Here is a 23,314-nt window from a genome sequence, read left to right as displayed (position 1 = left end):
TTCTAAAAATGAGTTAATAAAGCTGACAGTAATCTTGTTCCAAGTTTCGTCTCGTTTGGAATAAAAACAGAAAACAGACGTTAAAATGCTCAGAGTCTCTGCAGTCCCTTCGGGGTGCTGAGTGGTAAATAGAAACTGTTCATCTAATAGTTTTAAGATAACATCATAGCAAAACTCAGTCTGTCTGACTGGGGAGTTGGGGGTTGTTATTGGTGGGCAGTCAGAATGACAGAGCCTTTAAGAGCTAGCCCATAATACATGTGACATTGAAGGCTGGTTTGAACGGGTCAAGTGGAAATGTTGTGCTAAGGTTTCTAAAAAAGAAGAAAACCACATGAGTGAATGAGATAAAGATTACTACTGTACAGCAGTGGTTTTAGATGACATGCTCATCTGTGGTTATGCATCTCTGGCAAATCTTCCTCATCCTCAGCAGACATTCAATCTGGGATACCCCAGGGTTCGATTTTAAGCCCCCTACTCTTCTTCCCTGCATGCTTACAAAATGGGTCATAAAACCCTAAAACATAATGTTTCTTTCTCTAACTTTAAGCAGACAAAACTTGAGTTTATTTATCATCTCAATTAGTACCAGTCACCTGAAATTTAGTATTTTTTCAAGGAACTTACATTTGATTAACAAGTACAGAGATTTGCTGTCATAAAAATATGATTAATAAATATTACATTCAAGGATGATATCTCTTTGCACCCTTTACTTTGATGTTACGCAAATGTTCCGGTCAATTTGGGCGCCTACATCAGAGCTTATTCTCAAGGATGACGCAGCATCTTGAAAACCTGCGCTGTCACCCCTGTAATGATGGTGATCATAACCCGGGCTTCTTCTGGGCAGCTGCAGGCTGTACATCAGCGTCACAGCCTGCGGTTCAGATCTGCATGTTGATAGAGATCGACCGCACTGCCACACAACTCAAGGGTATTTGAATTTCTCAGCTGCACGATATTCCCCTGCTGCATTGCTCACAGTCAGTGTAGATGTAACAGATAAGGCCGAGGCGGCAAAAGATGAACCCAAATCAGGTTGAATGGACAGCTCCAGCCTGCAGAGGACGACTACTTGTCTTGAGAAGAGTGTCTAATAGGAAAGTCTGGATCCTCTAAGGGCCTGTTAGCTCCTGACCAGGGTCTACTACAGCAACTCCACAAGTGAGCTAATGAAACCAGAGGGAAGATGTCGGCATCCGGCCTGTGAGAGTCAGTGTGTTTGACAGGAATGGTGTGAGTAGAGGAGATAAATTAGTTTAAACTGTCATGCCAAAAGAGATCTGTAGTGGACTTGAAGGATGTGTGATTCGCCAGTGGGAGTAGAAAGGTTTCTGTATGCTGGATTTATAGGAGAAAACGTGAAGTGTGCATTTACATTTCAATCCTGCACCTTTTAATTTATCCCTCTGAGCCCTTATTAACGAGCAAGTTCCCAATCAATGCAGCTGGGTGTCACTTTCACCTCTTAACACACACTTTATTATGTAACTTCTTTTCACCTCTGTCCGACACTACCCCGCCGTCTTCTTCTCTTGTCAAAATCTGTCAGGGGTGCCATATTTTTGGGATTAATTTAATGATGTTTGTCTCTCCTAATTCCACAAATCCATTGCACCAATCAGGAGGATGATAAATTCCCATGTCTGTATTTTGTTCCATCTCTCTTCATTTGTGGTAAAGCGCAGCTAGATTGCTCTACTATAATTAAACATGTGGTTAATCCTGCAGAGCACTGTTCATTTTTGATTTTCAGCATAAAGATGTCTAAATTGACTATACATCAAAAAAAAAAAAAAAGCAGGCGTACGTACAGACTCAATTCAAACAGAAGGGGCAACACGCATACACACAGAGAACTGCTGTCACACGACTTCAAAGTATTTTTTAACTGGGAAGGAGAGAAAGAGCCTGAGAGGATGACAGAAAAGTAGTGCGTAAGATGAAAGTACACAAAAAAAAAAAAGGAGAGAAATTGGAACAAAACAGCCACGGGGAGCTCAAACTCCTGCTGCAATGTCCTCTCGATAATGGAGGATGGCAAAGTGCTGAGGCACAAGCTTTTTCTCATCTGCTACAAGAACAAGAAGCACAAGTATCCTGCTGATACAAATACAGGAAGGAGAAGAAGAAGAAGAAGAGGAGCAATGCCAAAGATCTACAGTGTCTCCCCTCCCCCATTCGGCCGTCGCCTCAGCCTTATTTCAGCCAACACAAGACACAAGTGGCCTTTTCTTCCCACTGCAGATTTACTTCCTCTGAAAAGGCAAAACAACAGCAGAACAACAGCCAGTAAGTCACACACTCACAAGTGAAGAATAGGGGGGTGAAGATTCATCTGCATAAAAGGAGGGAGGGGGGGGGGGGGTGTCACACAGTTCACATCAGCCCCGAGTCTGAACTTTTAACAGTCCACGAATAGAGAACTTTTAAACAAAGACGTGTGTGTCATTTGATGCCGACTTGTTCGGTCATTGAGTTTCCCTTCGACGGAGAGCGTGGCTTTATTTGTGCTTCTTTCCACCTGAAAATACTTCCGCTTCACTTTATCCAGAAACGATCCGCTGATAAGAAGTCACGGGTCAAACGAGTAACTGTCAACTTGTTTCAGGCATCGTATCTGACGTGTGCTCTGTGAGAGGCCGTCGACAAAAACAGCTTGACAGTTAATCGTTTTTAAAAAAAACACCAAAAACAAAAAGCAAGCGATCTAACAGAAAGTTGTGAGGTAGGGGGAAAATGCCGTCCTGTGCTGATCCTTTGATAGCGGATGTAGAGAGCTGGAAAAAAAAAAAAAAAAAGCTCATTTCGACATAATGTTACTTGACAAGTTCTGACTTAAAAGGTGACAGGCTGTGAAACCTTGTTCTGCACCTCTATAAGCTCGCCATGCAAACACATCCACCACCCTCGCATCTTTGCCAGACTGCATTTCACAGATTCAGAAACTCTTTCCCCCGAACACAGATGGTGCACTGCTCAGATTACGCTCTGACTCATGTGATGAATCCTTAAAAAGGGGCTCGGGATATTTGTACAAGACTCAATCTGAGGTTAAAAAAAAAAAAAAAAAAAAAAAAAAAAGAGTTGTCAACAAGATCTGCACTCTCTCTCCAACAGCTACATTGCTGCATCAAACTTCCCAAACCGACCAAGTTTGGTGTTTCACCAAAAGAAACATTTCCAGGTACGGCCGGGGGTGACCTAACGTGAGAATGTAGCAGATAATGTAGAAAAATAATCGCAGCAGGCAGGTTAATATCCTGTGACCGGCGTGCGATGGGTGCAAACATCGAATGTTTTCTGTTCACCAGTATGTTCCTCTCTGCTCTTGGATCACATGCTGCATTGCATGTTAAGGAAAAAAACCGTTGTCATTGCATCAGACTCTGTTGATCCGTCCGCCCCTTATGCATCATAATTTACATCATGTCTTGCCTCCTCACCCTCTCCCGTTGGACAGTGAAAGTCTCCTGCTGTGAGGGACACGTGTGATTAACGAACTCTGGGCGATTTCCTAAAAATGTCTCCATTTTCCGGAATGCATCTGTGCAAAATGGCTCGACGGTGGACACCTCTATGAGGTACTGTAGGTAAACTCACTGTGAGTTGCGTAGCATGCTGATCATTCCTTGAACATGCTGAATATTGAATGATCATTCCGGGACTGCCTGTAATGCTATTTCTCCGGCATTGTTCTGCTCGCAATGACACAGCAAAAAAAAAAGCTAAAGTGCACAGACTTGGTAGACATAATTCAAGCTGACTCAGGGTCCTCTCAACTACCCCTGCAGACAATAAAGACATAAAACATGTTTGGCACTTCAAGTCCTCCAGACGGACAGGGTGAGAAATGCCTCTTATTCCGGCCTGCAGGACTTTAAAGTCAATTAGAATAGTGCAATACATCAAAAGCCGACGCTCCTTATCGTCCGTGGTGAGTGGTGGTAAGAAGAAAGATTAAGCCATGCCGTGATTTAGCAACTAAAATTAAGGCTAAGCTGAGCTCACACTGCACTCAAGATAACCCACCCTGCCCACCCAACTCTACTTAAAAAGAGACCGAGCTGCTAATGGCCGAGACAAGTCTTTAAATTCAAACACGACAGTGGTAAAAGAAGGAACAGGGGCAACAACTCGCCCATTCCCATCCCTTCCCTTCCTCATCTGCATTTCTTTTGGCTCCCCTCGACCAGAATGTGTTGTTTTACAGCTCTGCGGCCTCCTCCTCATCCTCTTGATTTACCCCAAAGCCACAGGAATTGATTTGCTAATGTGCATTCAGAGTTAAATTGGAAGCATTGAAGAAAGGAGGGAGGACGGGAGGGAGGGAGGGAGGGAGGGAGGCTGGAGTGCTTTTCTCTTCAGCCTCCTACTCTTTGACCCTGTGGGGACAACAAAACGAGGCCCTTGCATGAGAATACAAAGTGCCAGGCATATAAAGAGACAACCCCCTTAATTGAGCCGGTCTTGATGCTAAGCAACTAAATGGGCAGGGTCAACTTTGCAAAAGGAAATAGGGTGTTTTTATCATGTCTCTCTTGGGGCCATGAACGGATTCATGAGTCGGGGCTGGAGCTGCTCTTCTTTAAGAGATGGGTGTCCTTAACATTCAGGGCGAAGGAAAAAAAAGAGAAAGGATCCACAGTCCCACCGCAGCTCCACAAATGCCATATCCACTAACAACTCTGCTTCATGCTCCCTCTGAGTGGCCTCTGTGCTGGCAAAGCTGCTAATGTGAATTTTGGCGAGATGTGTGGGGAAGCTGACAAGGCGAAAGCAGCTTGTCCTAGATCAAGCTAACAAATAGTGGAATCCTTTTTTTTTTGGTCTTGCAGGAACAGACGGTTGAGCCTAAGTGACCATTTAAATATAAAAAGTTACTCCTAGTTACATAGCTGAGGGGTTTGGGAGCGGGATAAACCATGGTTTAGTTTCCAAGCACAAAGACAACCCTGGGGGGGGGGGGGGGGCAGCAGCTAAGCATCACAATGATCCGACATCCAAAGTATGTAAGCACTAAGGTAAGTTCCTGCAGCACTAATGGAATGATTCCTGCTAAATTATTACAAAACAATGAAGGAGCATTTTCCAACAGCAGTCCTGAGAATAGAACAAGCAGTCCCATGTCCTTCACCATGCCTGCCAAGAGTTACCAAGCTTGACTTCCACAAGTCCTGCGGTTAAAAACATTGATTGTCTCCACTGAGGGTTTTGTGTGGATCAGGCAAGAGAACAGCAAATGTACGTGGTAACTACACTCTTTAGCTTCACTCAACTTCCCTGTTTAAGTGTTCAATGGGAGGATACCAAGAAGAGACACGAGGAAAGCCAGCGAAGACAGTGTTGAAATGGATATAGCATTTGTCTCAAATAAGGCTGTATGTCTCTGATTCCATGATTTCCTATGACCAATTATGAGTCCATCAAGGATCACAAATGACGGCATAGCCGTGTCTTTGCTCTCCCACTTATGGAGGAAATCCTCGAGGGGGCCCCAGGTCGGGCACCAAACTAATTGCGGGTGGCCTTACACGGCTGTGGGGGAAATGCCATAGGTTTCCTGTCCCACAGCAGCACATTTCAAGATTAGCTCATATGTCTCCGCTTACAGGCACATAGACACAGGCTGGCTGCTATCTGCTCCTATCTGTCTGACCACATATAGATCACACGAGTCACTCTGAAGATGGAAAGGGTTTGAGACGGGGACTTCCTGAACTCCTGGGTCTGGAGCTCCAAACAAAAACAACCAAGATTCCATAAATAAATAAACGATGGGGGCTGTTTTTCTTTTTTTGAAATGAACTGATAGCCGTGGGAGTCCACAACCGAAGACTGAATTTAGAAAAATATTTTTGATGTGTTGTGGACAGTGGGTTTTCCCCCCTGGGATCTAGTGCTAAAGTTCAGCACTAGATCCCAGTCGCTTTACAGGAAGTAAACGTTCAGGGACCTTTGGCGTTGGGGCTTGTAGTGCTAAAATATTCTCATTTGTTGGTCACTTGCAGCATTTGGAAGTAGAAGTGGTCCAAACAGGTTGTCTCTTATTGGCTTAGTGAACCAATAGGCTCAGCTACTTTATTTACTGGTGGAACCCAAAGAAGAAAACGACGGTTTGAGATAATCCGCACAATGTTCATTCGGTAAAAAAGTCCTTTTCATTTATTTATTCAAAACTTGATTCAAGTGTTGGAATTCACTGAGGTTTCCCTCACTTGCTGTCAAGGTCTGAAACATGAACAAAACAAATGAAGAAAGTGAAACCATGCTTCGTGACACTAGCCAAGAGCTCATGTTAACATGTTGACCTTAATGGTGTAGAATTGATGGTCCATCAGTTTAGGGATGGACAAAGTAACAGTGAAGGATTTGGGGTAGTGTAGTCACTATGCCAGAATTTGAAACTTTGATTTGATATTATGTAAGAACAAGTGATATTGATCTAATTTGATACCACAGCAAAAAAAAAATAGAAGTCCTTGGCAGTCAATATTGGGTAACGTCTTGTTTTTAATGGATAGAAAATACGAACAAACTCCTGCACAGTGAAGGTTTCGGCCTTTTTAAGCCTTGGTACTTTTAACTGTCATTAAAATAACTACGAATATCTATTAAAAACACGTAGTTTAGCGTCACACTATGGTAAATTCTGATGACCTTAGTAGCCAACCAGTTGAAGTGAAACGCATTGCCAAATGAGCTGCAGCTTGCAGAGACCACAAATTTAATTGTTTGAAATAAAAGTTTTTTTGATATAACGTAAAGGGTATTTTCAGTGAAAAGTCAACTAGAAGGGGCCGAGTGAGGTTTCATTGATATTTTCTGAGGATGACGCACTGCTGGCTCTATTGACTAGATAATGATACTTAAACGTGGATGTATTATAAACATATTTGAAGTAGCCCTCCTTTAAAGTTGTGATAGCATTACCATTTAAGTAAAGAGTGAATACATGTGCCCTTTATATCGAGTTGAGGAGATGTCAAGGTAGATTTTTTTCTAATGTCTAATGACGATAAAATGCAACAGATGCCTTCCAATCTCGCCGCCATCACGCCTTTACATGCAACAAAAGCATCTGATGTTTCGTGTCAACTTGCGCTTAAGAGCTAACAAGTAGAGGAGGCACTCTAATTACCTCCGCACCCGAGTCACACTGCGTTTATAAAAGCTCCCCATCAATCATCTGCTACAGAGAACACTTTAAACTGCCTCCTATCCCTGAGTCACTTTCTGTGTATCAACACTCCGATCACAAAATAACAGCTACCCAGAGACTGTCACTTTCCAAAAAGAGCTGTCTCTGTCAGCTCTAAAGCCAGCCATTAAATCATCGACAGCGCCTGTCAAAATCCCTCCACAGCACCGCCACATTGATACACCGGCGTGCTGAAAAATGATCCATTATCAGTTGGCTCTTTCCCAACCACGAGCTTTCAAGTGCCAGACTCTCATGAATATATCCAAAACCACCGACAAAGTCACGGTGGTGACAGCTGTAGTGTTACCCCAGGGCTTTGCTTTTGACTCTGCAGCAGAGTTTTGTAGTGCAATCCAAGAAAAGTCTGTGGACAGAGAACTGGGTAAACAAGAGGATCTGACAGACCGTCTCGCCAGTCGAACTTGATGAAAAACATACGCTCTGGTTAGAAGAGTGGCCAGACACTGAGGACACACACTGTCGACAGGTTATTGATGTCGAGTTGAAACAACACAAAACCCCTGCTGGACCATCATCAGGATTGTGGCGTGTGTACAGCTATTGGATAACTGATTGATTGCAAGGTAAACTCTCGACTGTGAATGGCATTCAAAACGTCTTCCTTGGATACAGGCGACCAAGCGTCCTCTATAAAACATCAGACAACAACTCAATCCTTCCATACTGTCTCTGCATTACATCCCCTGTTTAATGGTGTGTGCTGTAAAGACTTACGAAAAGCATTTACACTACTCAGCCACACCTGGGAGGAATTCCATCTGGTTAAACATCTGGAGCTTACTGCATGGATTCAGTATTAAACGACTGTGATAAATTACAGACTTGTGCAAAACCTCTGTTCAGGTGAATGAGTCCAACAAGGGAATACTTCATTATAGTCTCATTTGGGGCCGATTGTTGTAAATCTTATGAGATATGATTGTCTGTGCAGTAGAAAGCAGATCATGAAAAGGGTTGCCATGATATCTGAAGCTATGCTACAACAACAACAAAAAACCTTCACACAGCCAATGGACTTCTCCATATCATCCCTCTGTTTGATTAAGGATTTGTAGTGGTTGTTCTTTTTTTTCTACTCTGTGTTCTTTTTCCAATCTATACAAAATAGATCTAATCTATATCAATAAATGTACATGTAGTATGAAAACACATCAACATCAACCTTCCTCATCGCATCTTTTGCCACATCATTTTCCGATATCAGCCGACAGTCCGATTTACGTCAAATAACGTCAGACAGAAACACTGATTTGAGTGTTAAACTGCTTTATTCTCCGCTTTTACTGGCTTTAAATCGCCAAGCCAGTTTGTTTTAGCAACAAGGAGAGGAGAATAATTCAGCTTCTGGCAAAAAAACAAAACAAAACAAAGAAAACTGAAGGGTCATTTGGAGACTCATTTTGCATGGTTTACAATCTGTTGTTGCTCCTGCTGTGCTCTGTGCTCAGCGATGCACTTCAAAAACTGATGCAGATATTCGGCTGACAGCATCAGAGCATAGTCTTCTGACAGATGATCCAATTTGTCCACTTTCACTGGACAGCCCCGCATTAAGCTTCATGGCCTATAAAATCACCAATGTGACCTCAGCGTATCCTGAGACATAGTGCAAATGATGCTCCCGCTCAGATAGGATCTATATTATCTATAACACAAACACACAGCAAGCTCTCTCTCTCTCTCTCTCTCTCTCTCTCTCTCTCTGATGCATTCAAACGAAGAAGTCTGCTTTGAAAGCGATGAACGACATCGCGGATACGTCCCATTTCTGTGGGCAAAGGGGGATGCTGGGAAAGGAAGCTGCCTCTCTGGAGATGAAGTTGGCAAGATCGTCGCAGTCTGTGTTTGATGGGGACGTTTTGACACAGCGTTTGAGTTTATGCACGTCACTTATTCCTTTCACTCGCTTTTCATCCAGTGACTGACAGCACCGAGGAGAGTGTCTGCATGGAGAGCCAAGTCCTCACTGTCTGCATACAACACCACATATGACATCTGTGTTGTGCAATTAGCCGTTTTATTAGGACTTTACGGCACAACTACAGCCGCCACATGACTTACACACGACTGCATGTGTGATTCAGCGATGGAGAGGTCAGCGCTTCTTAAACCACTGGGACTAATGTTAGGGGCCATCCATCTGTCTACAGCCTGAGGCGGGGGCTCAGGCTGGATTGTGTTGGGGCCCCTCAGGCGGTCACACTTGAGACCTTTAAGCAGAGGGGATAGCTGACTTGTCCTGTCAGCGCCCACTGTTAAATAGAGTTCCTGCTCAGTTGAGTCTCTCTTCCCTTTGATGCCCAAATGGAGAAGTATCTGACGCCCCCATCACAGATTATTTTAGCTCTCCGTGGCAGGAATGTGCAGGTCAGAAATGAAACATTACCATTAGAGGAGAGAGGGACACGTTCTTAGGTGTGAAGAAGAAAACAACCCGTGGGTACATCAGGAAAAGGAAAGTGACGTGGCATTATTTTCTTTTCTATTTTCTCCAGATGAATTCACAAATAACAATCGTTATTTATCGTGAGGCGTCGTCAAACTGTTGTGTAATGAATATTTTGGACTTTGACGTTCATTAATTGTGGGTTTATCAGTAATTAGAGTCTGATCAGCCCAACTTCAAAAATCCACCTTTCTCCGTTTTTTAAACTTAGTAAGAAAAATAAATAGCCGGAAAAAGGCGCCGGCGCTTCAAACAAACATTTCAGAGTGTGATCGCCGCTGCTGATTCTGTGATGACAGGAAGAGGATGTTTGGTTCCTCGCCCTCTCTCTGTCCCTGTTGTTTTCTCAGACTCAACGTGAACGAGGATTCACTCGTACCGGGAGATGCGGCTCATTTCCATGTATCATGGCGAGGCTCGCAGAGCTATCGACAGCCTAATTGATCTGTGGAGAACAGATGGGCGGGCAGGTGGGGGATGGGGAAGGTACGCTGAGTGTTTGTGACTACAAAGCTTTTTCTGTCTGCTGAAGAAGAAAAAAAAAAAAAAAAAAAACAGACGTGCTGTCAATAAGCCAATAGAAAAAAAACAAGAGCCCCTGTTTGTTGCCTCTCTGTGCCAGTTATGAGTCACCCACAGTTTTGTCACCAGCCATACCGACAGTGTGGAGAGAAACTATAGGACCGAGACTGTTATAATAAGCCCCGTGTGAGTCAAGTACCCAACTCAATCAGAGTTAACCCTTTCCAGTATGACTAATCAGTCGTTCTTTTATCTGATTAAACTGAGAAGTAAAAGTGAACTATTCATCCTTGATACAGATCACAGGCGTGAACGGCTGGTTCATCCAGCATTTATCATCCTCTGCTTCATTTACAGTAAAAGAGACGTGAGGCTTAGTAGGTCCAGGTATGGAGAAATCTAAATGTTACATTTCTGACTCGGCCTGGGTGTGAACAGAAGGAAGCACAGTACTGCTTCTGGGCTGAAATGATGAGTGAACTCACTGACCAGTCAGTCGGTCGAAGAAACATGAAGGAGCATCTTTCATTATAACAGACCGGTTAGTTTGGAAAAATGCATCTTTCATTATAACAGACCGGTTAGTTTGGAAAAATGCCCATGAAGGGTGAAAATGAAGAAGTTGCTTAGCCTCCACTCTGGGAGACAATAGCAGGGACTGATTTTGGGGACTGACATGCTCATTAACAGTACGTATGATTTTACACAGAGGTTTTCCCGTGGTGTCAAGTTTTATTTTGAGGACTGCAAAAGCTTTTTCAACGCAATGTTATGTGATTTTTAATGACCATAGAAAACTAAACAACACTAAAGGATAAGTCACAAACATACCGTCAGACATGAGGGAACAGGAAACAATATATAATATGAAACATGTTAATGTCCCTGTAGTAAAATGTGTCTTGGACAACATTTAGCCGCCTCCTCAGTATTGACTGTAGTTTATGTTCCACTCGCGCCGCCATTTTTTCCCCACAAATTTTAAGTGTTTGGTAGCACATGGGGCACATGGAGACTATCCGAAGAACTACACTATAAACAGGAACAATCGTGAGTTCTGTCCTTGAGGTTCCTCCGGTCATGAGTTCTGTGTGTCGTGTACTTTGAATGAATTGAAACTTTTAACGCACTGACGTCTGAATTTTTTTTTTTTTTTTTTTTTCGCAGAGAAGTCTAACGTTTGTAAATTGTAAGAGGTTTCTCGTGTGACTGCACTGTCACAGATTAAATCCCAGCAGCAGCTATATCTCGTGTCGAACCGTCCTTGGCCAGCTCTCCCACCCACATCCTCCGCTCTAAGTCACTGCGGATGACAGCATGTCTGAAATACCTCATGTGAAAACCCTCATTAACCAAAGAAAGGACTTTGAACAATGAGACGTCTTGGTAATTGTGCTATTCCAGCCACGTCGCAGCCCACCGCGCTTCCCTTCCCTGGAGGAAACGGAGTTGTGTGCTCGGGCTGTAATTACTGCGGTGTGGGTATACAGAGGTTTGGTGCGGCCTGTTTGATCCGGGTCCTGCTCCGTTTGGGGGACATTCACGAGGCGGCTGCCCGGGCCTTCCACTCACTTCAGTAAGAACATGGCAAACACATGGGCTGCTGACGAGCTGCCACTGTTGACTGATGGTGACAGAGATGACTTACAACAACAGCTCAGACTGCTGTGTCGCCTTACTGACCAAACAGTCTGAAGCCGAGGCTCTGAAACGTGACTCCACATGAAGGAGCTCAGAGAGGAGGATTCTCGGGTTCTTCTCACCGTATAAAGCTTGCTCCAACACATCCGTGCTAATGCTGATCTGATGCTGCCTTTAATCCAAGCAGCTCAGGATAACAGCGTCAGAGTTTGACACAAATGCGTATTTAAATGTTAATTTTTCAACTCACAGCTATAAAAAAAAAAAGTGCAGGCTTTTCTTTTTTTTTTATTTTATTAAAAGTCAGAGTTTGTTTGCTAAAGTGAAAATAAAGTCGCTTTAATCCAGCCTTTGTAGTCCCAGAGGAGCATCTGGAGTCACTGAAGGAGCACTTTCACAGATGCTGAGTTCATATGCTGCCGGTTCATAGCCAATGTTTACAGCCTTGTAAAAAGAAGCCTCAGCAGAGGGTCCGGGCCCCAAAGACACCACGCTGTCACAAACTATAACATCACACCAGCATCAGGAAAAAATGAGCTTTTGTAGCTCCCAGTCGGGGGGCTGTATGTGCATAGAACACAAAGGCGTAGGTATGTTGACAAAGAGCCTGTGGTGTGCTGCTTGTAGCTCTTCATCAGTTATACATGGGAGTGATGGAGGGAAGCGTCGTGGATCCGAACCCTGTCTCATTTATCCCAGAGGAGACTGAAGAAGACAGCGAGTGACAGCCATATTCTGCCTCACTGTGTCTGAGAGGTAGATTCTGTCCATCAGAGAGTCTTAACTGTGGTTCTTAGTAATTACATTGTCGGGCACGTTGAACGTTGAATTTGACCTTTTGTCACAGTGGCAGCTTTAGGGAGGATTGTTTGTGGAATATTGCAGCGGTCCGCTCCTGACTAAGACATTTTTGTTAACTCTGCAGAGTACGAAAAGTGGGCTCGGACATCTCTGCTCATTACAGCTTTAATAGTGATGTCATTGACGTGTTGTAATCTGGAAAAGTGTTGTGCTTCCTGCGTTCTAAGGCTTCTGCAAAGTACCTGAGACGAAGTTACAAACCCTTGTTTATCTCTGATTCATGCATTTATGCAATAATCCTCCTTTTATATTCATCATATATATATATATATATATATATATAAATATATATTTCCTTCTACAAGGGGTTGGCAGTTAGTTTTGTCTGTGTTGTGTTTAGTTGGTCAGTATGCCTCATAGTGCACGCAGGCTGTCTTTTCTTAATCTACAGAATGAAGAAAACAGCTCTATGTAGCACATCAGCCCAAGGCCATTCTTAGCCTCAGAGACAATACAGTATTTTCTCCCCTCATCCCACATGGATAAGTGTTCGAGCAACTTCATTTTCAAATCAAGGTATGCACATATCTTTCAATAGCCATTAGAACAATATTAAACAACAAGGCCAGCACGCAGCCTTAAGAGATAACAAACCATGGCTTCAGTGAAGGTTAAAGCCAAGACAATCTTCCAGCATCACTGGAGGTATTATCTTCCTTCTTAATGCAACAACATCACCTCCATCCACACAATGCAAACATAAGACAGCAACATCACATGCAGCACATGCAGCAGCTGGTGAGGGCTTTTATCCATTATAGTCAAAAGAAATCATACATATTTCAGTAGGAGGAAATCAAACTCCCAACCCTGCCACGCTCACTTACACTACACGTACTGCATTTAAAGTGGCTGTGTCAGGCTGTTTCCTTTTCATTCTCCACAGCGTCCTGCAGAGGAGGATGCATCTTCTCCTAATGGGACTTTGTAATAATAGAGACAAATGAGCAGGCCAGAATCACAACTGAGTGTGTTTTCAGTCGGGAGCAGATGTTGGTGTGAATCGGAGGGTCCCATGGGCGAGACGCACAGTAAAGCTGCATATGTGCAGCTCTTATGTCTGCTGGTTTAAGTGGCCTGTTATATGACATCATCCAGCAGGATTAACCACTTACACACACACACACACACACACACACACACACACAAACAAACACCATACCGTTCAGGATAGTATATGAGATGTGCATGCCGAAAGTTTGATTCTGTTTTAGTGTGCATTGTGTTTCTGCATGTCTCGTGTATTTCATTGACAAGTACAACGAGTTTCAAAACTGTACTGGCCAAGTTTTTGTACATAACGATGATGTGCAGTAGGCTAGAAACTTTGCATGATGAGTGCATGATAAGTGTCTTGTAAATAAATTAAAAAAACAAGACCCCCTTTCAGCGCCCTTGGTGCAAATACAAACCAAAACAGTCATGCCAATTAAAACTTACCATATGCCAAAGTGGTGAGGGCAAATAAAAGCAATAAGGGAGCCAAAGAGTGGTAGTACTCCATTATAAACTCTGATCTCTCATAGGGAGGCAGGATACGCTTGGTCACAGTTTCTAAACCAGGCTGTCCGTCCAGCAGCAGCAGCAGCAGCAGTGATAAATCCAAACACAAGTGACTCCCAGTCTATGGGACACAATCTCTGCAAACACCTTCAAACTCCACAGGCAGCATCTCCGCCGCTGTTGGGTTGAATCAGAGATTCAAACATCCTCACGCTGGAACTTTTTCTCAGCCCGCTCCGAGAACTGCGACCGATAATCCCAGCGGAGTCTGTGAGGAAGCGACCCGCAGGTGATGAGAGGAGAGGCGGCTGTGAGTGGCAGGCAGCGCCCGGTCAAGTGCCGGTAAAAACCAAATTTAAATCACAGCGGAGAAGGGGAAAAAAAATATTCAAGCCAGCTTCCTCTAAGAGTGAAATAGTCCCAAAGTGAGTGCAGTCATTGCTGTGAGAGTTTGAGTCCACTTTGTTAAACACAGAGGTTCATTTCATCTCCGCTGTCTCTGTTGTTCTGCTCCACTAACAGCAGTGAGTTACTCCAGCAGGCTCACACACAACAACGCGGCCCCACAGCCGACAACACAGCGTGACGTCAATACCGCGTGTTACACACCTGGCTTCCGGTTCATCTTTCAAAACAAAAGTAGACATAAACAACGCACTGGAAAGCTGAATACACGTAGTTTCATATGTTTTAAATCAGCTGACGTTAATTCACTGGAACACTTATTCTAAGGGTGGGACTATTTCTCCGTTTATGTGTTATGTCTACCTAACTGATAAGTTCATAAAACCAGACAACAGTCAGAAGGCTGTTCTCTTCTTGTGCTTCTCAAAGATGTTGTCATAGATATAATATCTGGGAGACTTTATCATTTGATTGACATGACATTTGATTAAATATGATGTAGCCATTATACAAAATGTGCCTTATGGGCAACAGAATCCCAATTTGACAACAACTGGGGGAGGGGGCACAAGTTAAACCATGTTCTTCCCTTAAAGTCCGCATCAAAATGATGATGATGAAGAATGATTTTTATGCTTGCAACAGCTGGTAGCGACATCCAGAATTGTTGTATTAAATTAAAAAAGTGTTTAAATGCATTATTGTTAAGTTAAATAGACGTGTAGCCGTTCTTCAAGTCACCATTGGGCAAACAATTGTTGTCTAAGTCAATTTGTATAAATTTCTAACCATCAAAAAGTAACGGGCAAGTTACAAATAGGTACAATGATTTATGGTCTACTCACTATGTATGTTTTATGTTGAAGGCTCGCTCACTACGCTTCCTGTCTGCTCGTGGTTTCTTCTTTCTTACTTCATCACAGCACCGCTCTCTTAAAGGGCCAGTACACTAAATGTTGATGCAAATAATGCGAATGTGTTTAAAAGACTTACAAAATAAAGGAGTGTTCATTGATTTTAAGTGTCTAAAAATGTAATGTCTTGTTGGTGTGTTTTTTGGTTTTGGGTAAGTAAATGTCAGTAAATGTCCTTCTGTGAACCAGTGGGATTAAATTGATTACGGTTGTGTTTTTGTGATAAATGATGCCCTTGTATTTTTTGCATGAACCCAAAAGTGTTCAAAGAAGCCCTCAAGATAATTCATCATTTTATTCAAACTAAAAAAATATATATCTAGGCCTCCACAATTAAAAACATGTTCTATCTAGACTGATTATTATTATTGATTATAAGTATGCATATATTCCTTTATTTGAATAATTTGGGCTTGAATGTAAACACTTAACATTCTTTCATGGTAATTTTGTGTTAAATCATGGAGGTTTTAGTGAATTACAAACACTGACTATACAATAAAGCTACCACGACATGACTCATTGTTTTTCGATTGCTTTCGATTGTTTTTCGAAAGCCTGCACTTTCAGAATTTCTTGGAGCCATGAATGACCATGTTCGGACATCGGGGTGGTTAAACATTACTATATTTCCTGCAGATTGCAGTGGCTGCCAGCATTACTTTTTTGTCTGTGGTATTATATAACTTCTTTTGCATCCACTGGTGTCACCTTGTTGCCTCTTTTTAAAATAGTGTATTAACACATACACAATCTGACATTTTTTCAGTTTCAAAGTGAGCTAATGTGTGTAAGCAGTATGTAATGTTCTGAAAATTCACAACAACAAGCTAGCAGACAGGGGCGATGACGTTTATATCATGCTACTGTTGTACACCGGTGCAATGTTTTTGCACACAGCGAGGCTACTGTATTCTTTTCTGCTCGCCAGCATGATACTGTGCATGTGTCCGGTAACAAATAACAATGACATAAAGGCAACAAAAAAAACTGTCATAATAGGACCAGTCTCATCTTTACGTCACGTCCTGCCTCTAAGACCCCCTTCCCCGACAGGGAATGTCTCCTGCATTGAGGTGGATATGTGAACTGATAATACAGGAAGATTTCAGGGGCAGACTGCTTAAAAATGTTCTACAATGTTTCAGGAGTGCATGTGTGAAAAAGGCTAAAGACTGCAGGCTGCAAGCACTGTCTTTACAGTGAAAACGAATACTCCGTAGTCACTTCGGATCTACAACCTTTGATAAGATATTTACTCCTCTTTAATGTTTATCTATGTATTTTCTTTTTCAAGCAGCGAAAGAATGAATTTCTTTACAGGAGAGTGAATAGGAGTATTTTCATCATTCACAACATGATCTGATTTTGCAGCTTGGTCAGTTTTCTAAGAAATGTTCAAGAGATCGGAGGGCATCTGAGGCCCTGTTAAATCCTGCAGATTCTACTTGAATTAAAACCATTTACAAACAACCTTTCTTCCATTTAAGTCCAATTATGCAGCTGGGTGCAAATGTCAACATTTATCTCAAAGCTGATATCGACCCACTGAGGCATAAATAATGTTGGCAATGGTATGAGTCCAAATGCAAATTTGTCTTACATGTGAAGACCTTTGATCGCACCGACTGCAGTGCTGTGTGTACAAATCAGGAGATGGAAATGACTCAGGCACTGAGAGACACAAACAAACCTCACACACCGCTGCGAAATGTCACTATTTATCTGAGCCCGCTTTGCCTGCACTTGATGGGAAGCGAAAAGCAATATTACATGTGCCAGGAGATACGGCAAACCGCAGCCAATGAGACTTGACATACAGAGAGCCTCCATTCTGCAATGAAGCAATAAGGAATGATTGGGCAGAGTGGAGTTGAATAAATATTAGGGGTCAGACAGACCTGGTAAACACTCAGCTCCTGACATTTATAGAAATGCATTGGATGGTGGGTGCTCGTCAAGTAGTGCATGCAAAGATGAGCTTTTACACGTTCTGTCACAGAGGGTTTTAATATTCAAGGGGAATAATTCCACGTCACTAAAGTCACAGGCTGCTGTTGGGAGCTGGGAGGGAGAAAAACATTCTCTTTTGGGGAGCAGATAGAACAGAGCAGTGCTTAAACACCCCTGATATTTCTTTCATGTTTTATGCATGTACATGTTTAATTTAATTGCAGAAACTGATTAATTGAGCATCGCTCTGTGATTGAATAAAACATGATGAGGCCCTCCACTAAATGCATTTCCGCTCGCCTGTGACTGATGCTGCTACTTTGGTGGCTTCGTCAAACATTTGGCCGAGCTGTCAGAGGCATCAAGCACTCTATGAATTTAGACTAATTATCCACATTAGGTGGAGAATTAAAGCGACAGACCATCAGTGAGGTTTGCTGCTGTTTCTGCATGTTGGCAGCTGAGCCATACATCATAAAATTACACCCTCTCCACACACAAAGGCGTGGATATATGAGGTGATTTTTTTTTCCCTTTAATTTGAATGTATTGTAAGGGCTTTCCGAGGCAGCTTTCGGGAAATGCCAGCGTTAAAACATTTCTTGGAAGCACTGTATAAAAAGACAATCTCTGTGATCTACAGAGTGTCATTAATCTGAAAGGTTTATGTGGTCAGGGAGTTTTCTTTTTCTCATCCTGTACAGACCAGTGTGTGTGTGAACTAATTTACACAGGATTAAAAAGAAAAAAAACTTCCTTTTTTTAATGTCAAAGGAGTCAAAAGATCACGTATTAAGACAGGAAACGGAATAATTCTACTAAATGCTTTCATATTTAATTACATTGCACATTTCAATGCCTTAAACACACTGAGCTGGCTCAAATTTTAAAATGCAAAAGTCAAGATGTCTCATCATATTCCACAAAAAAACTTGTATCCCTGCATAATGCATGGGCCAGCTGGGCTTGTGTTCATAAATAAAGTAATGACTTTAAGTGAATTGAGACTATGATGTATGCCTGACCTCTGCTTTGCTTATTTCTCTATGCTGAGCCTGCACTGTGCCACTACAAGCAATTTCATTATTCCACAGTGTTCAAAGTTGATTAAAAGCTTTCATAAAAAAGAGCCATCTCTGGCGTCTGAGTTTTCCTACAAAATTAAAATTATTTGCAGGAGAGGAGAAATAAGACGCTCAAAAGTCATTTTGACTTATTACACACTTCTCATTTACATGTCGTCTCCAGAAATGATTAAATGACTGAGTGGAGGCAGAAGTATTATTATTTTTAAATTAGACATTCCCCAGTTTGTATATCTGCAAAGTCATTTTCCACTTGGCTAATGCTTCTCTGGCATATGTTAAAATATAGCTTTTTTATTTTCAGAAAGTGATGATTTAGAAGTGATCAGCCTGAGAACGACTGGCTCTTAAAGCTCCTGTGAGAAGTTTTTATCTAGTTATGAAACAGGCAATACTTAACACTGATTCCTCTTTATGACCTAAAAAAACAAAAGTGACCATCAGTATGAAGATTGACGACTTATACATTGTTATTTCTAATGTCTGAAACCACTGTGGTGCCAGACAAATTGACTTACAGCACACTGCTGAAACAGTCTTTTTTTTTCACTGCAAAGGTTCTCGATGATGGATTTGCTTGAAAAGCAGTGTACGACATTACAAAAACAAAACATTTTAACAGGTACAGAACAATAATGGTGAAGAGATAATGGTACTCATTTGTCCACAGGGGGTGTCAAAATTTACACAAACCAAAAGTTCTTGCAGGAGCTTTAAAAACATTTCTTTTGAGCAAAATAGGACATTTAAAAAACTGACATTTCAAAATATTACATTGAAGGGTACATTGAATGTTGAATTTCATTTAACCTTTCCCAGCTCATTTTAGTTTTCAGACACTTAAAATGAAAGTGAGCTTGAGTGTGTAGCAACAGGCTAAAACAGCCCATTGGGGCTTTATCTGAAAGTCTGTGTAAAGTGACTTAAACACTGCTTACCTTCTCTGGTTAAAACTAATGTGGAGGAGGACATGCAGTACTTCAACATAGCGTTTGTCAGCTGATATACTAATGTCATTTTAGGATTTATTCCAGTAGATATTTAACATATTGCTCCTTTAACTTTTCTATACCCCTCAGTCAGTTACATGCAAAATGTTTTAAAAAAATCCCCGACAAAGACAACATCGTCTTAATTGATCGTAGAATTGACTGAAATGAGCAATGTTGTACTGTTATAATAATGCATAGTGCATAGTGCTAAGGAACCCAAAACATAAATCAGCAAATAAACCTTAATGTAAATGAATGTTATATGGAGGGAATCTGGTTAGCTCAATGATCAAATCCTGGCTATAAAACAGCCTCAGCTCTCAAAGACAGTGGTCCTCCTGTTCACTGGATGAAGCCCAACAAGGTTCCTTTGTCCTCAAACACCATATGAAGCTCTATACTGCTCTGCCTTCAAATAGACGGCAAACAGCCTTCGCTAGAAACACTTCCTTCCTGGGTATAAATCACCATTACCATGTATGAACAGCAGCGATAGCAGCTCTGGTATTGCTGGGAGTAATCAAGCAGTAATTTTGCACGCTTACAATTAGAGCTGATAAAAAAACGAAGGGGAAAAGCCCCTCACACATTTGCACCCGCGGCTGGTCGGAAAAAAGATTGATGTCAAATCAATCTTAAAATACTGCCTTTTATTTGCACCAGCTCTGAGCTCTGATTTACACCTCAAACCCTGCTGCTGTCGTCCATCTTTAAAAACACCTTTACAATCCCCGCAGAGCTGGCCGAGATGGACTGTTATTGTGTGTTTATAGCCACTGCAATACTCTCTGAGGCTTGCAGGGGAAAATAAGAGTATACAGTGTTGAGATAGCATCAAGAGCAGCTTAATGCATGTGTCCTCATATCTGATGATGCAGTAGAGCGAGGATAATAACTCATTAGGCTGACCTATTCATGGCGAAAACATAAGCACTGTTTCCTAGAAATACCATTAAATACATATCACCTGTATCTATAGCCGAGCATTTGAACCTATTCCAGATCCCCCCCACCCCATTACGAGTAATGAGACCCCTATATGTCTGCACCTTTTCTGACCCAGAGCTGGTAATGGGAGGACGGGCCCTTTAAGACGCTCCAGTGAATGAATTCTATTATAGATTAATTGATTAAGAGGGTGGCGCAACGAGATGACAATATATCTCTTTATTGATCTGCCTCTCAATGAGATTGGCTGTTACCCAGCCTCCCCGAGGGACGGACGGAGGAAGAGAGGAAGAAATAAGAGAGGGAGAAGGTAAAGCAAGGGGCTGCTATTAAGGGGGCAACTAATTTCCTGTTTCTCCTGCCGGCTTCACTCCGCTTGGATTCAGTCCCGCGGTGTGTGAGTGCGAGGCAATAAGAGTGGTCCTGTGTGCTGCAATCACGCCGGAGTTCACTTTCACATACATCATCCCGTTTCTCTCCTCCGCTCTCATTATATAAGAATCCACCTCTCCTGCTCTCCCCTCTGTCACCGAGACCTCTTTGTCTTACCCGTTCCTCCATAATTAGGGGCCCCTCTATTAATTTGGGGGCTGTGAAGCAAGACGTGCCCTCTGTTCCCCACCACGCTCTTTGCAAATCTAAGCATTGATAAGGCTGTATGAAGATGGAGGGGGCTGAGTGGGGGTGTTAACGTCTGTTTGCCACCCTGCATCAGGACCTGAAGAGCAGATTGGAAAGTCAAAGGCGACGTTAACCTCTTGCCTCTCTTCTGTGGTTTATCATTCAACTGGTTTCATAGTCTAATTGTGTTTTGTAATGAGTGGGGATTACATTTGGCACTCGCACTGTAAGCTGTATGGATCTGTCTCTGAAGACAGCATCGAGTGGGCTGCCAATAATGGAAATTGCTTCAGGAAAGGAACCGATCAGAGATGAAAACGGATGTTTTGAGACTCGATATCACACCTTCTGTCTTGTCTGTCCTTTGAGTCTTCAAGCTGCTGAGCATGTGTATGAATCCGTAATATGTGTTCTCCGGCACTCAGCCAGAGGAGCTTCAGTACACCTTGGGATACATTGCACTCTCTCTTTATTCACAATATTAAACGGTGGCCATTTTTTCATTTGACGCTGTTCATAGACTCCTTAGTGCTGGTATAGAAGGCTCATTAATCAACAACTAAAAAGGGAATAGATTACCCTTCAAGGGAAGCATACAGCTACCTTTAGACACGTTTAGCATTCAGACACTGTTTGGCTAACTCTTACATTAATACCGAACTATGAAAAATACATTTGACACCTTCTACTTAAACCTGGAGGTGCACTGGACCTATCTTTTGTACTGTGGTTCACTTTAACGCAACATCATTTAGATCCTTTGGTCTTATTGTAGCTAACTGGTTATCAAACTGTCCCTCAGAATCTCTTTCATCACACATTTTCGATTAAGTATATTGATCAATATAAAGGGGGTGAAAAGGTGAATTTTCTAGCCTTTTTTTTTTAACTTGCAACATGGACAATCAGATGGACAATGGCCAATTTAACTTTGTAAGGTATACAAAAAAAGTGTTCCAGTTTGAGTATGTTGATACACTGCAAATTTGACTTTCGCTCTCTCATGGGACTGTCTCCTATCCTAGAGATTTGTTTGTTTTTTTGCTTTCTTTTTAATACCCTCCTAAGAGCTTGAATTGAAGACATAAATATGAGATTATTCAGTCTATCTAACACTACCTTTGTAAAAACATGGAGTTAAACTCCTATCTACACTGCGTTGGTTAAAGCCTGGGGTCATAATTGTGGAAATAATTGTGTCTTTCTCATCATTGGATGATACTTTCCCTCACATGGTTGCTGTATTGGATTAGCTGGTATAGTTTGTACATTTCTGGCAGAGGATGCTCATCTTGTTGGAAACAGCCGTCTTCTCAGGCTCGAGAGGTGTCAGGACAGAGGGTCAGAGTACACCACCATGCTGCCGCACCGTGCCGCTCTGTAATTTAGCTTCCTCACTTCCCCACCCCACAGAGCTCCCATCCGTTCGTTTCCTCTCAGATGAAATGGCTCTCCCAATTCTCCCAGTCTGCAGCGGGGCTCAGGGGAGGAGGAGTGGCGGCAGCAATTATACCCCCCCTTCCCTTTGGACTCACACTCAGACAAAGCTGCTGAGAGCCTGAACAAAATTGTCTCTGCTCTGCAGACCAGCTCCCTCCTGCTCTCACCTGCAGTTAACAGGCAGCCGTGGCCTTTCATACAACCTTTCATGGTGTGTGACAGGAGCCATTCAAGCCTGCAGTTAGCTGCCCCGACTAAGATGACTTCTTTTCTGTAAGAATACATGGAATACCACAGGAAACAGGAAGAAAAGATATTGATGTTTAACAACTAGTGGAGCTATTCTTTCATTTGCATAAACAACAAGTGTTTATTCATCAGCGGCCTTAGTATGTACGACTAGTAACATTGTTTTATTTGGTCCTTTGGAGTCTATTTAATTGAGAGTTTCTACTGTGTCAACAGACATATTCAGTGAAAAGTGGGGACGAGTAGATGTGTGAACACTGCAGGGAACATTCACTGAAATTCCCTATGAGGCAGCGAGCTGGGTGTTGATTTATATAATGGACTGGTGTGAAAAGGGCTCGATCATTGTGCACGTCGTGAGGCAGCTTCAGCTCTGTGAATACGTCCAGTTACACGTAACATCGATATAAAGGCAAAAAGTGTCATTAAGGCCTCACACTCTGTCCCCTCATTTCTGTTTCATGCTGTTTTACATCATGGTCACCTGAGAAGCAGGAAGGGGT

The 23,314-nt window shown here is 42.4% G+C and overlaps 1 protein-coding gene across 4 annotated transcripts in view; it reads right to left on the bottom strand.

Annotated features, from left to right (window-relative positions):
* Window positions 1-14,791, bottom strand: part of robo3 (roundabout, axon guidance receptor, homolog 3) — a 99,651-nt gene extending 84,860 nt beyond the window's left edge. For all 4 annotated transcript variants that reach the window (XM_079356473.1, XM_079356474.1, XM_079356475.1 and 1 more), the window contains exon 1: window positions 14,142-14,791. In XM_079356473.1, coding sequence (XP_079212599.1) covers window positions 14,142-14,205 — 64 coding nt within the window. In that variant the 5' untranslated portion in view covers window positions 14,206-14,791. The remainder of the gene's footprint in view (window positions 1-14,141) is intronic.
* Window positions 14,792-23,314: the final 8,523 nt, after the last annotated feature.

Source organism: Symphodus melops (assembly GCF_947650265.1).
Source record: "Symphodus melops genome assembly, chromosome: 11".
In the NCBI taxonomy this organism is placed as follows: Eukaryota; Metazoa; Chordata; class Actinopteri; order Labriformes; family Labridae; genus Symphodus; species Symphodus melops.
This window is presented reverse-complemented; position numbering and strand designations above follow the sequence as displayed.